The 14706-nt window shown below is 43.1% G+C and overlaps 1 protein-coding gene across 1 annotated transcript in view; it reads left to right on the top strand.

The window, feature by feature from the left end:
* galnt17 (polypeptide N-acetylgalactosaminyltransferase 17) overlaps nt 1-14706 on the top strand; it is a 305543-nt gene that overhangs the window by 270402 nt on the left and 20435 nt on the right. Inside the window, exons 7-9 of the mRNA XM_068008148.1 lie at nt 1771-1956; nt 6276-6413; nt 9401-9496. Coding sequence (XP_067864249.1) covers nt 1771-1956; nt 6276-6413; nt 9401-9496 — 420 coding nt within the window. The remainder of the gene's footprint in view (nt 1-1770; nt 1957-6275; nt 6414-9400; nt 9497-14706) is intronic.

The raw sequence follows: 14706 nt of genomic DNA, 5'->3' as shown, positions 1-14706 counted from the left end.
TGCACTACGTGAAAAGCCGTGCAAACCATTCAGGTTGTTTCTGACTTTTGGGGATGTAGACAGTGCTGTCAAGGCTGCATTTATTGCCCATCCCTAGTTAGACCCATAGAAAAGATACAGCACAGAAGGGGGCCATTCGGCCCATCGTGTCCACGCCAGCAGCTGTCCTGAAAAGCTGGTGGTGGGCCTTCTCTTTGAACTGCTTTCGCCCTTGAGATGATGGTGCTCTCACAAAGCTGTTAGATAAGGGACTCCAGAATTTTGACTCAACAGCAATAAAGGAATGGATATGCTATAGGAGATTTATTTTCCAGCTGTAATGCAGAATGGCAAGGTAGCTAAATATCCAGTAGCTACTGTGATAATAAATGACTATATAGATCAACAGTGATACAGCTGATGCAGATGATACTTGTGAATGAAGTAAGTCATGATGAGAATTTTAGTGAGTGTTTGCAATGTTTTTAATAGGAACTACTGTTTTCACTTAAGTGAAAAGTCCGTAGTGATCCACTCAATTGAAGCAATTGGCTCTTTTTGCCACAGATGGAGTTCAGGAGCACAGTGACTCTATAGATACTCCCACACTGGTACCATGCAGCCATGTTTTGATATGTTGTAAAAAGTAATAATGTAATCCTTTAAACTGGCCTCAAATGCTCCTCTTAGTGTTCCTAAAGTGCACTGAACAGTTCCTTGAAACAGTGCTTGAGTGGTAACTTGGCGAAAAACAGTTGGAGTCGATCCCAAAGAGTACCAGGGAGAACTCTGGAGTAAATAGACACACTAATTATCCTCAGTAAATATATGACGCTCTCCCTAAGATGTCTCTAACAATTACATTTTTCCTTTGCATTCAACAAAGCAGAACAGATGTTATTGGAAAACAGTTCTCACACTTTGGGGTTGGTTTTAACCCAGGCCGGGTTTCAGTTGGCAGGGGAGGGGTACACTCACTGGCCTAAGTTTCAGGCCCAGGTTATTTTAACTCCCAAGTCTTACTTAAATGCCACCAGACTACTTTCTGCCCAATCTGGGCAGGAAAAAGATGCAGAACGACTGCACGTAGGTGAAGATCAGGTGGCCCTTGGCTGTCCACTGGCCTCCAAGTGAGTGGCAGGGCAGGGGTTTCAGAAGGGTCGTGGGAGAGAAGAGGGGAGTTCAGGGCAAGGGAAGCCATGACTTTCCTCATGGGACCTGGAAGAGCTCTCCTGCTCCTGGCCCCACAAAAGATTTTTTTTCACTCACTTTTTCCACTCTTCATCCTTCCCACCGGCTGCCTACCTGCTTCAGCCTGGCAGGAAAGCCGCAGTGATTTCTCCACTTAGGCCCCAGTTAAAATATCATCGGGGTACAAACACCATAGCACCCCGTTGGCATTTATGCAGGAGGTTCCCACCTGAATCCGGCAGGCGCCTCATCCACTGCTAAAGCCAGCGGCATTAAATCGGAGGTCAGCAGGAACAGAGCGGGAAATGGAGCCGCTCCATTTTAACTGCTTGCCGTCTCTGTTCCCACCTTGGGGGTGGGTGGGGGAAGAGTTAAATTTCTCCCCATTGTCTGGACATAAGCATCAGGATGACTCCATTTTGACGGCTGCTGAGCTTATCTACATAATTTGAAATGATCCAATTTATGTTTGATAATTTCAAACATAAGAACATTTCTAAATGAGACTAGATGATTCCTGTCCAGAAAATTCTTATAATAAGAACAAGAAATAATTATGTATTTCTGACTCACCTCTTTTTTCCTCATGTAATGTTTTAGGTCTGGCTCTGTGGAGGAAGTATGGAAGTGCTCCCTTGTTCTAGGGTAGCTCACATAGAACGCATGAAAAAACCGTACAACAATGACATTGGGTTCTACACAAAGAGAAATTCACTCCGGGTGGCTGAAGTATGGATGGATGATTACAAATCCCATGTTTATATTGCATGGAATATCCCCATGGATGTAAGTAGACACTATAAAATAGGATGCAGGAATAGTTACAAAAGTTAAGTGTGGGTTACTTAATGTTAGAACACCGAGTTATGGTTGACTTTGAGTGTATTTTGAAAGGCTGCACCATATTAAAGGATTCTGATCACTGATCACAAGAGGAAAGTCATTGCAAATGATTAAAACTCTGACACTGAATTGTTCCCTTCTTTTGAAGTACAGTGTAAGGGGTTCGTTTCACCAGAGGCAGAATGCAGTGTTCATTTGTGTTAGTGATTTTTAAAGGGTGTGCACATTATAAAGTTTCAAGCAGTTTTTATTAGATGTTGACATGCAGTCATGAATTAGTCTCTGCAAATATATTAATAAACTAAAATATTAATGTTGTGTGATGTATGTTAAACTGAGCCCCCACTCTGCCCTCTAAGGTGGATGTAAAAGATCCCATGGCACTATTTGAAGAAGATCGGGGATGTGACAAGTGGTGTTCCCCAGGGATCTCTACTGGGGCCTCAGCTTTTCACCATAAATATTAATGACTTGGATTAAGGAATAGAGAGCTGTATATGTTAGGAGGCACAGTAAGTTGTGTAGATGGGAGCTGGAAGTTGCAATGGAACATAGACAGACTTAGTGAGTGGGCAAAACTATGGCAGATTGGAGTTCAATATGGGGAAGTGTGCGGTCACCCTCTTTGGATCCGAGAAAGACAAATCGGAATATTATTTTAATCATGAGGGACCAGGAGATGTGGAGGAGCAAAGAGATTTTGGTGTCCAGGTACACAAATCACTAAAAGTTAGTGCACAAGGTACAAAAAGTAATCAAAAAGGCTAATGGAATGTTGACTTTTATCTTGAGGGGATTGAAATACATAAGTGAAGAAGTGATGTTTCAGTTGTGTGGAACCTTGGTCAATCCCCATCTGGAGTTCTCTGTTCAGTTTTGGGCACCAAGCCTCACAAAGAATATATTGGCTTTGGAAGGGGGTACAGTGCAGATTCACCAGAATGATACCAGGGCTTAAAGCGTTAAATTATGAGGAAAAGTTGCATGAACTTGGCTTGTATTCCCTTGAGTTTAGGTTGAGGGGTGATCTAATCAAGGTCTTTAAAGTGACAAAGCGATTCGATAAGGTGGTGCAGAGAAGCTATATCCTCTGATTGGGGTATTCAGAACAAAAGGGCATAATCTTAAAATTAGAACTTGGCCAAGAGTAAAATCAGGAAGCACTTTTTTTCACACAAAAGGTAGTGGAAATCTGGAACTCTCTTCCCCCAAAAGGCTCTAGATGTTGGGTCAATTGAAATTTTCAAGACTGAGGTAGATAGATTTTTGTTAGGTAAGGGTCTCAAGAGATATCGAGCAAACGTGAGTTAATGGAGTTGAGCTACAGATCAGCCATGATTTAACTGAATAATGGAACGGGCTCGAGGGGCTGAATGGCCTACTCCAGTTCCTATGTTCCTAAGTTAACAGCTTAAATATATTTTGTGGCAGGTGTTAAATTATTTAATTTTCTACATTGCTGCTGCTTGTGATTCTCAAATCCTGCCTCCAGCTTTTTACGCAATGAAATCAGTCCCTGTCTTACTAATATTGAGCTCATCCATTACCTAACCACATGTTAGCAATAACGTTGTCTTGTTGTCTGTCCTTCAGAGAGCTTTTTGTTGGCTGGGCCATAGACAGATTCTCCCCTCCCTACCTCACCGTAACCATTAAATCTATTGGTAAGAAATAGACATCTGTTTGAGAAGTTGTCCATATGAAGGTATTTCAATAACAGTTTGAAGACTTCATGCAGTAATCACTCATATTCAATTTATCACACTCATATTTCTTAGCCACAAATAGATCTCCCAGAGTATTGCTCATGGTGAGGTGAGGGATATACTGTTTGATAACACTAGGGGTGTTCTGCCATGTAAGGCCATTGATGTACGGTGGCTGAATAAGTTAAATCTGCTTTTATTACGTAGTATTCTGGGAGTTTTGGAGACTGAATTCCACAACTATTGATTTTCTTGTGAAAATGAATCAGCGGCTTGATTATTCTCATATTCATAAATGAGAGGTCTTTATTTTTTGTATATATATATAAAATCTTCTACCGATTTATGCAATTGTTATTCCTTTCCTTTTTTTTAAAGCTGATGATGGACAGCAAAATGGTATGCAAGATGTACCAGTTTGGAGGAAGGCAGTTGATGCAGAAGTTTCTGAGGTTTCGCTCCATTGGCAGGGCCTCACACACATTAGGTGACATTGGTTTTGCCCACAATTTTCTGATAAGCCGCTTGCTGCATGTGAGGCCTCACCAGTGGTGCAGAAAGTTGTGCTCATTGTGTTTACAAATAATGTAGGGAGGGGGCATAAGATCTAGCAGCATTTGGGGAGATCCTGTGCTTTGGTAGCACTGAGAGATAATCCTGTGATTTGCCACCACTGGGGTAGGGGTCCCACAGTTTCACAGCAGGGGTGTGGGGTGCAGGGTGCTGGAATTTGGTAGCACTGTGAATGGGAAGTCTGGAGTTTGGCAGAAATAGAGGATGGAAAATAGGATTCAGCTCACATAGCAGGCTTTTAATAAGATGTCTCAGAGGAAGCTTGTTCCATAAATGTAGTCATATAGTACAAGTTGAATTTAGAAGCAAATTGAATGTATCTAATTATTACCTGTATTTGGTCAAAAATGTTAACATTCAAATTACTGATTCCTGTGCGACAGAGAAAAAGACAACAAGGATAATTTTATTCTAACTCGCCCAGCAGGAGACTGATGGGATTGAATAGGCCACCTGTTTTACATCCCACCCAATTTTACTTTCCATTAACTTCAAAGGAAGGTTCGAATTACTCCCAGAGAGACACAGGCAGACACAGAGGGAGAGGGAGAGAGGCAGACAGTAAGAGTTTCTTTCCTGAACCTAATTTGAGTTTCTTTTTAAAGAAAAAAAGTACATTGAAATTGGAACGCAAAGGGAAACAGGTGGTTCAGAAGTGTAGAGGAAGAGGGTGAGGAGTCCTCCAGCCTCTTACCATCTGTCCTTGGGGGGTAGAGTGGGAATAAGAGGGGACAGATGAAAGGTTAAGGATGAAATAAGTGACAGTGAATCAAGGAGGAGGGGAGCATACAAGGCTTGTGCAGGTAGTTTAAAGGGCAAGTTATGCCAACAGCTGTGCCAGCGAGTATAATATGCAAGTCACACTTGCTGGCACAGCCATTGGCACGTCAAATCTGATAGGTTTTTTGAAGTTAATTCTCTATTGGTGGGGACCTAATTTTTGTCACCTCATTTTCTTGTCAACTCAATTTAATTGTACATCAGCCTTGATGAATAGATGCTTTCAAGGCGATTTCATCACACCTCTTCATTGTGGTTATTTTGAGGATTATCACACTCACCAATTATTGTCCTCAGATTGGCGAATCTCCTGAGATTACATTTTGTCTCATTTTTTTGTCATTGAAGTTCAGTTAGCTGTTTACTTAAATTAATAAATCCTTTCAGGGAGGATTCTCCTCACCTTTTAAATTGTAGTTACTTTTTCAGCTTATCACATTGACTATTATCAATTGTTCTGAGATCTTCAAAGCTTCTGAGCTTTAAAAAATGTCAGTCTCTAAGTTCTTCAGACAGGTATACAGTAAAATGACAAACAGAAAATAAATGTAAGGAATCAGGTGAAATTCACCTGACGAAGGGGATAATCTCCGAAAGCTTGTGATTTTAAAATAAAATTGTTGGACTATAACCTGGTGTTGTAAGATTCCTTACATTTGTCAACCCCAGTCCATCACCGGCATCTCCACATCAAACAGAAAATAGGAATGGGCCGAGCATGTATTTCATTGAATATTTTAAACACAAAAATTATCAATTTAAATTTGAGTAAGTCAGCAAGAGTGCGCAGGACTTGGTGCTGGATAGGATGGAATTTGTTCTGATCTGGAATGCACTGTGTGAAAGGATAGTGAAAGCAAATTCAATAGTTACTTTCAAAAGGAAATTGGATATATACTTGAAAAGAAAAAAAAATGCAGGGCTATGAGAAAAGAGTGGGACTAATTGGAAAGCTCTTTCAAAGAGTCGGCATGGGCATGATGGGCCAAATGGCCTCCTTCTGTGCTGTATGATTCTATGATATGTTTCTAACAGTTTTCTATAAGCATCATTTACTGCAGATACACTAATCAGGATGCTGCAGGTTTTTGAGTTCTGAACTCTGTTCCTCTGGTGCATTCTCTTTGTTGTAAACATGAGTTCTATTTTTCAGATGAAACAAAAATTAATAAATGCAATTTCTAAAGCTTCCTTTTCTTCCAGAATCCGGGGATCGACATCGGTGATATTTCTGAAAGAGTAGCACTGAGAAAACATCTTAAGTGTAAAAACTTCCAGTGGTATCTGGACAATGTGTATCCAGAGATGAGAAGATATAACAATACAGTGGCCTACGGTGAGGTAATAACTTTTCAAAAAGATTTATTTTTGCTTGAAATCGGAGGTTTTATTTAGGGGACAGGTGTTTCTTCCTATGTTCATCCTCTCATCATTCTCCCATCTAGAACAGGTCATAATAGATAGAAATTTCAAAAAGAGTGGGGCTTCCGTCCACCCATCTGACCTCACTGTGACCCCAGCAGCAATCTAATGGGGAAATGCAAGCAGGATTTCAGAGCAACCTTGCACCTCCATCGGGAGGTGGGCACGTGGGGGGGGCCATAGGTTCATCTGGCCGAAGATCTGAACTCCAACCTACTTTTATGATGCTCCCTCGCTGGTTGATTGCTGTTTGGATATGGTATTGTGGCTATATGTACGGCTAATATGTTTGCTTCTTGAAGGCATGCTTATCAACAACAACAACTTGCATTTATATAGTCCCTTTAACGTACTAGAATATCCCGTGGCGATTAACAGGAGCAATTATCAAACAAAATTTGACACTGAGCCACATAAGGAGATATTAGGACAGATGACCAAAAGCTCGGTCAGAGAGATGGTTTTAAGGAGCGTTTTTAATGGAGGAGAGAGAGGTACAGCAGCGAAGAGGTTTAGGGAAGGAATTCCAGAGCATAGAGGCTATGCAGCTGAAGGCACGGCCACCAATAGTGAAGCGATTAAAATCAGGGATGCACAAGAGGCAAGAATTGGAGGAGCACAGAGATCTCGGAGGGTCGTAGGGCTGGAGGAAGTTACAGAGATAGGGAGGGATTTGGAAACAAGGATGAGAATTTTAAAATAGAGGCGATGCCAGACCGGGAGCCAATGTAGGTCGGTGAGCACAGGGATGATGGGTGAACGGGACTTGCTGCAAGTTAGGATATGGGCAGCAGAGTTTTGAATAAGCTCAAGCTTATGGAGGGTGGAAGATGGGAGGCTGGCCAGGAGAGCATTGGAATAGTCAAGTCTAGTGGATGAGGGTTTCAGCAGCAGATGAGGTGAGGCAGGGGCAGAGACAGGCAATGTAATGGAGGTAGAAGTAGGCAGTCTTGATGATGGAGCAGATATGAGGTCGGAAACTCATCTCAGGGTCAAATAGGACGCCAAGGTTGTGAACGGTCTGGTTCAGCCTCAGACAGTGGCCAGGGAGAGGGATGGAGTCAGTGGCTAGGGAACAGAGTTTCTGGCAGGGACCGAAGACAATGGCTTTGGTCTTCCCAATATTTAAATGGAAGAAAGTTTTGCTCATCCAGTACTGGATGTCGGACAAGCAGTGTGACAAATCAGAGACAGTGGAGGGGTCGAGGGAGGTGGTGGTGAGGTAGAGCAGCGTCCTTGTGGAACCTGAATGCCAGGAAACAAGGACAGAGTGTGAACTCCACCCACGTGTCCCTGAAAATTGCAATCAGGATCCTAACTACGTCATAGCACCCCTATTTGCATAATCAAGAGGCCTACTACCTGCAACAGGTGGAAACTCCAGCTGCCCAAGGGAAGGCCCCTTTAAATATGGCTGGATCACTGGCGTTAATGAGGTGGTAAGTCTACCAACCCCATGTTGAGGCTATTGGCGCCCCGTTAGTGCTGATTTAGCTGCGTGAAAATCAGCCTCAGAGAGTCTATCTGGTTGTCTCTATGTTAGGAATGTGTAAGATTGGTTTTCCTACATCAGACCAACAGATTGTTAAATCTTGATTCACAGAGAATGTGGAACACTTGTGCTTCTCTCACATATTTTCCAGAGTACTTCCCTTAAATAAAACTACAATATACAGGTTGTCACCTATTTAACAACAAGAGGTAGTTTACAAAAGAGCCGGTCAGGAAGTCATAAGCAAAACATGTTGGAAGCTTCATCTACTTATCAGGGCTTTCCCACAGATTCTATTTTGTGTCACGACATTGGGCTTCCTTTCATTTCAATTTTTCCTGGCACTTCTTAGAGTCATAGAGTCATAGAGTTATACAGCACGGATAGAGGCCCTTCGGCCCATCGTGTCCGCGCCGGCCATCAAGCCCTGTCTACTCTAATCCCATATTCCAGCATTTGGTCCGTAGCCTTGTATGCTATGGCATTTCAAGTGCTCATCCAAATGCTTCTTGAATGTTGTGAGGGTTCCTGCCTCCACAACCCTTTCGGGCAATGAGTTCCAGACTCCAACCACCCTCTGGGTGAAAAAGTTCTTTCTCAAATCCCCTCTAAACCTCCTGCCTTTTACCTTGAATCTATGTCCCCTTGTTATAGAACCCTCAACGAAGGGAAAAAGCTCCTTAGTATCCATCCTATCTGTGCCCCTCATAATTTTGTACACCTCAATCATGTCCCCCCTCAGCCTCCTCTGCTCCAAGGAAAACAAACCCAATCTTCCCAGTCTCTCTTCATAGCTGAAGCGCTCCAGCCCTGGTAACATCCTGGTGAATCTCCTTTGCACCCTCTCCAAAGCGATCACATCCTTCCTGTAGTGTGGCGACCAGAACTGCACACAGTACTCCAGCTGTGGCCTAACCAGTGTTTTATACAGCTCCATCATAACCTCCTTGCTCTTCCTTACCCTCTCCCCCTCCCCCCACTCCAGATCAATGGCAAAGGCTGACAAATATTTGAAATCCAATTTGAATCTTTATAAAGGCTGAAACAGTATTCGCCCTCATATGTAGCCATTTACTTTTAAGTGGGAACATCCCTTTAAATTTGAGCTACTCGCCATGTTTTACAAAAGTCCAATCCAGTTAGCTGCTGGCGCAAAGTTGTGCTGTGGGTTTATGATAGTTGCATGCAGTCAGCTCAATGTGCTGTGAGCGAATTTTGCCAGGACCATAACATCGAGGCCTAGACATTTCTAGAAAGTTTTCACCATGAAATGCCAGAGCTTTAAATATGTAGTATAGCCTTTACGACAGGCAAAGCCTTTCTGCGTATGCTCCATGTAAATCAAACTTTGCAATAGTACTGAATATTGTTTTCCCAGTTTCTATCTCATTGGAATATTCTGTTCTTCTTATAGGTTCATAACAACAAGGCAAAAGATTTTTGCCTCGATCAGGGTCCACCAGAGAACCACACAGCCATTCTGTATCCATGTCATGGAATGTCTCCTCAGGTAGGCAGGTTAATTATATCGATCCAGTGTTAACGATGGCAATGGATGGCTATTATTTATACTTTGTGTTTCTTTTACAGTAGGCTCAGTGGGCATATTGCCACTGGAATATAGATAATCAAGGAATGGCAAGAATTAAAAGTGACCAACAGTAGTCATGTGATGGTTAAAACAAAACAACATGTGGATAATTCTGCCATCTCCCAGCAGGGGACGTCACACTCAAGGGAAGTGTGGGCAGAGACAGGGCTACAGTATTAGCCCAAATTTTCTCATCCATTTAACCTACAGGGAGCACGGGATCATGGAATTGCCCTTCATTTCAAAGAAATCTTAACTAGCAAAACTTTCCGAACTGGCATTAGCAACTTTAGAAGATGCAAAGCAAGTTGGAAGTAAGTTAAGGAATGGGTAATGTGCTGAACACTGAGCATTTCCATTAACACCTCCAGCAGGGGTCACTTTGTGATGCAATAATGCCTATGGTTTTGGTATTTCTACCAATTATGAGGAGAGACTAGTCTGTTGCACTATAGGGTTGACTGCATGTGGCTATGCATACATCCATCATGGGGCAGCGGGTGTGGGTAATGACTCCTTCAACTGAGACACCATCATATTCTGCAAGACCACCTTAAATGTCAGTACACGTTTGATGCTCTGCAAGCATCATTCTTTTCAATGCTCGACTCATTAAGATCTGGGTCCCGAGGCCCCTGAGCCGAGGACAACCATTTCCTGTTCCTCCAGCCAGCAATGACTGTTTCATCATCCTCCATCCCAGCTCCTCCTGGCAACTTGTGCTTTGTGTGTCACCATCTGAAATCTCTTCTGTATCACTAACCAAGACCCACTGGGTAATTGTCTTTGGGCTGTATGTAAGGGAGTGGTGCAATGATGGGGTCGGTGGATGGGGTCTTGGTGTTCTTGAAGCAGGGGGGCAGGTTCCTCTTGCTAGTCTCCCTCTGCTAGGAGGGCAGAAAAAGAAGCGAGGTAAATGTGAGAAGATGGTATGTACAATGACTAGTGCACTTTCAGAACAAGATATGAGCTTAAGCCTTGACAATGTATTGTAGTGACAGATTACTTTTGAGTACTAGGAACTAAATATCATAATAGAAGTTATTTTCTGATCGATCTGCAGCCGGTATTTCCTTTTCTTCATCTCCGTTTCCCACTGATTTCCTTATCTATCTACCCAAGGGCATACTCTTCATAAAGGGTGAGAGGTCAGAGGCTAAGGGTCCATCCACCTGTGGCAGTTCTTTGTCTTTGGTTGTGGAATATTTTCTCCTTTATGAAAAAAGTGTGTGCAGCCCTATTAGATATTAGCAAGCTTTCTTTAATGGGAGGGATAAAAGGTGCAGAGCTAATATATGTAAATCTTTCCCCATTTTCCTTCATATTAGGCTGTGAGTGAAGAAAGAGCTTGTGAATGGTCTTGTGGAACCCTCGTGGACATTTCAGGGAGGTAGTACATGATATTCAACACAGGGTGGGCAAGGTGGGTGGTAATGTGACACCTGCATTGCAAAGTTGCATTGGTTCAAGTTGTGATTGTCTTGTCTTACCTTGGCTAACCTGGTGACATCATTGAACATTTTGCAACACTGAGTAGTTATGTGGGAGTTGGTGGAGTTGGCACAGACTACCATGGCCACCTCCTTCCACAGTGCTTGGACCTTTCCTTTGTTTGGCCTCCTTGCCTTAGTGCCAAATAACCGCTCCCTCCTTTCCTTTACTTGGGCCCATAAAACCACAGTGGACGAGTCTTTAAAATTTGGCTCCATGGCCTGATGCAGCAACCTCAGACATGCTTCTTCTGGTCTCAGTTTGTGATTTTGTTACTCTCAATCTCAAAATGGCTGCCATGCCCCTTTAAGCTGCTTCAGCAGCCAGTTGAACCCTGCAAGCAGCACTGATCTCCCTCCCACCCTCCAGAGGCGAGTTGCCAATACAGGTGCAAATACACTGGGAGGCCGCTGACAATATTACAATAAAGTTGGCCCAGAAAAATAGGACAGGGTTATGGCAGGATCACACCGGTGGTCAGATGTCTAGTCCTGACGTACTTCCACAGAGAAAAATCTAGCCACTCAAGTATAACTTTTATTGTGACAGTAAATAATGTGTATCAATGTCCTCAATAGAAGGTTACCAGTACAAAAAACAAATTAAGCGCTGGCATTATTTTAAGTATGTGTTTGGAATGCATTAATGATGTTCACAGCTTCCTAAATTGCATCTCCAGGCTATTTATTGAGGTGAGCAACCAAGAATAACCTAAAATTCCATTGCTGGAATGGGACTGAGAAAGGTTACCAATTCCAATTAAAACTCCGAAGTAAATACTCTGTGAGTTAATTTGAAATTTAATGAAGATCGATTAACATGCATTGTAATTGATACACCAGAGTTGTTTAGAATTGCAATCCATTTTGTGATTCCCTAATTATTTCCTCTTCTTATGGATAAAATAATTTCCTATGCCAACTTTTTGTTAATATAAAGTTTCGCACAGGAGGACATTCAGCCATTCGTGCCTGTGCTGAATTTAGGCGCCTCTTGGGGACTGATTAAACACATTTCTATTTTACTGCTGTGTCTCTATACTCTTTTAATTTTCGTTCTCTTTGAGCGATTACCCAATATCTTTTTACATCGAGTTACATCGGGCTCAATTTTGAAACGGAGCCGGGAAGAGGGCGGTGGGGGGGTGGTCAATTTGAGTCGGGAAACCCATTAGTATGGGTTTCCCGGGCGTCCTTACGATTTTGATGTAAAGACGTCTTTTTTTTTGTTGCTTTCCCGTCAGACCGACCGGCTGATTGACAGGCTGGTCTCAGTCGGACAGGAGGCCAGCCAGGGAGACGAGGTCTGCAGGTAAGTCTGTAGGTAAGTCTTGGTTTACATGGTGGGCTGGGGGCATAGGTGGGCAAGGGCCATAGTGGACAAGGGGCACAGATTGGCCTAGGTGGGCAAGGGGCATAGGTGGGCATAGGTAGGCACGGGTTCACGAGTCATGGAGGATCAGGGTCGGAGGATCGAGGTCAGGTGATCGGGGTTGGGGGTTGGGGGTCGGGTCGGAGGGGGAGGATTTGGGTCGGGGTCAGGAGTCCGCGATCGGGGGGGGGGGGGGGTCCGCGATCGGGGAGAGGGGTCCATGATCAGGGGTGGGGTCCACAATCGGGGTGGGGGGGGTCAGTGCAGGTAGATTTGTTGGACCTGGGGGAGGCACTCCTGCTCCTCCGAGCCCACAAGTTGTGCCTCTCTAGGCACTTACCTGCAATCTCAGGCCTTCTCGCCTCCTTTCACGAGATGTAAAGCAGAAGGCCCGGGAATCGCAGCCCCCCCGGGGTTGAAATCGGGAATTAGTTAAAAATGGAGGCCTGAAACCTCCTTGAAAGGTTTTAAGGCCCGACCCGCCTCCTGGGAGCGGGTTGGCCGCCTGCCCCTCGTCCCGCCCCGGTGAAAACCGGAAATGGGCGGGTTGGAGGCGGGTCTGAAATGGTTACAATTTTCAATGCCCTCTGCCCCTAACCCACCTATTCTTTAATTTTAAAATCCATCGAGTCTACAGCACAGAAACAGGCCATTCAGCTCAACTGGTCTATGCCGACATTTATGCTCCACACGAGCTTCCTTCCACCCCTCTTCATCTAACCCTATCAGCATATCCTTCTATTTCTTTCTAGCTTCCCATAATATGGACCTATGCTATTTGCCTCAACTACTCCTTGTGGTAGCATATTACACATTGTTACCACTCTTTGGGTGAAGAACTTTCTCCTCAATTCCCGAATGAATTTATTAGTGACTATCTTATATTTATGACCTCTAGTTTTGGACTCCCCCATAAGTGGGAACATTTTCTCTATGCCTATCCTATCAAACCCTTTCATTATCTTAAAGACCTCTATCAGGTCACCCCTCAGCCTTCTCTTTGTCGTCATTGTGAATCTTTTTTGCACCTTCACCAATGCCTCTATATCCTTTTTATAATATGGAGACCAGAACTGTGCACAATACTCTGTGTGTCTAAAAAAGGTTCTATACAAGTTTAACATAACTTCTCTGCTTTTCAATTCTATTCCTCTAGCAATGAACCCCAGTGCTCAGTTTGCCTTTTTTATGGCCTCATTAACCTGCATTGCTTCTTTTAGTGATTTGTGTATCTGTATCCCTAGATCCCTTTGCTATCTACCCCATTTAGACTCTTATTATCCAGGCAGTATGTGGCCTCCTTATTTTTCCTACCAAAATGCACCATGTCACACTTATCTATATTGAAATTCATTTGCCAATTACATGTCCATTCTGCAAGTTTATTAATATCTTCTTGTATTTTATCGCATTCTTCCTTTGTATTAACTACACCCCCCAATTTGGTCTGCAAATTTTAAAATTGTACTTCTGATTCCCAAGCCCAAATCATTAATGTTAGTTGTGAACCACAGTGGTCCCAGCACTGATCCCTATGGAACACCACTTCCCACCTTTTGCCAGTCTGAGTAGCAACCCTTCACCCCTACTCTCTGTTTTTTGTTTTCTGTGCCAGCTTGCTATCCTTTCTGCTACCTGTCCCCTGACTCCACATGCTCTGACCTTAGTCATCAGTCTATAAGGCGGTACCTTATTGAAGACCTTTTGAAAATCCAAGTATCATCTCGTAAATCTACGTTGCTCTTTCTACAGAGCTATTACATCCCTCCTCTACTGAGGAGTCCAAAACTGAACACAGTTGGGTAAAATTTCTGCTGCTGCCCTCCTGGAAAATCACAGGCCAGGTGTATAATTTCATGATATGTGCTCCTGATAGAAGTGGAAAATTTACCCCAGTAAACCAGATGTGGCCTAACCATTGTTTTGTACAAATTCATCATTACTATTATATTAAATCCCAAAATTTAATTTACCTTCTTAGTGGCTTTTTTTTTAACTTGTCCAGCCACTTTAAGGATTCATGTTTCTACACACCTAGATCCTTTTGTTTCTCCACTGCATTGAGAAATGTACTATTTAAAATATATTTCCATTTTTAAATTCCTATTCCCAAAATATATTAACATACATTTTTCAGCATTAAACTGCATTTGCCACTTAGTGACCCTTACTGTTTATGTCTTCCTGTAGTCTTCTGCATTCTTCCTGGTAGTTTGCTATTCCTCCCAGTTTGGTATCATCAGCAAATTTTGGTATTCACCCTTTAA

Source organism: Heptranchias perlo, chromosome 28, assembly GCF_035084215.1.
Source record: "Heptranchias perlo isolate sHepPer1 chromosome 28, sHepPer1.hap1, whole genome shotgun sequence".
In the NCBI taxonomy this organism is placed as follows: Eukaryota; Metazoa; Chordata; class Chondrichthyes; order Hexanchiformes; family Hexanchidae; genus Heptranchias; species Heptranchias perlo.
The sequence above is the reverse complement of the archived record's forward strand: the minus strand, read 5'-3'. Positions and strand labels throughout refer to the sequence as shown.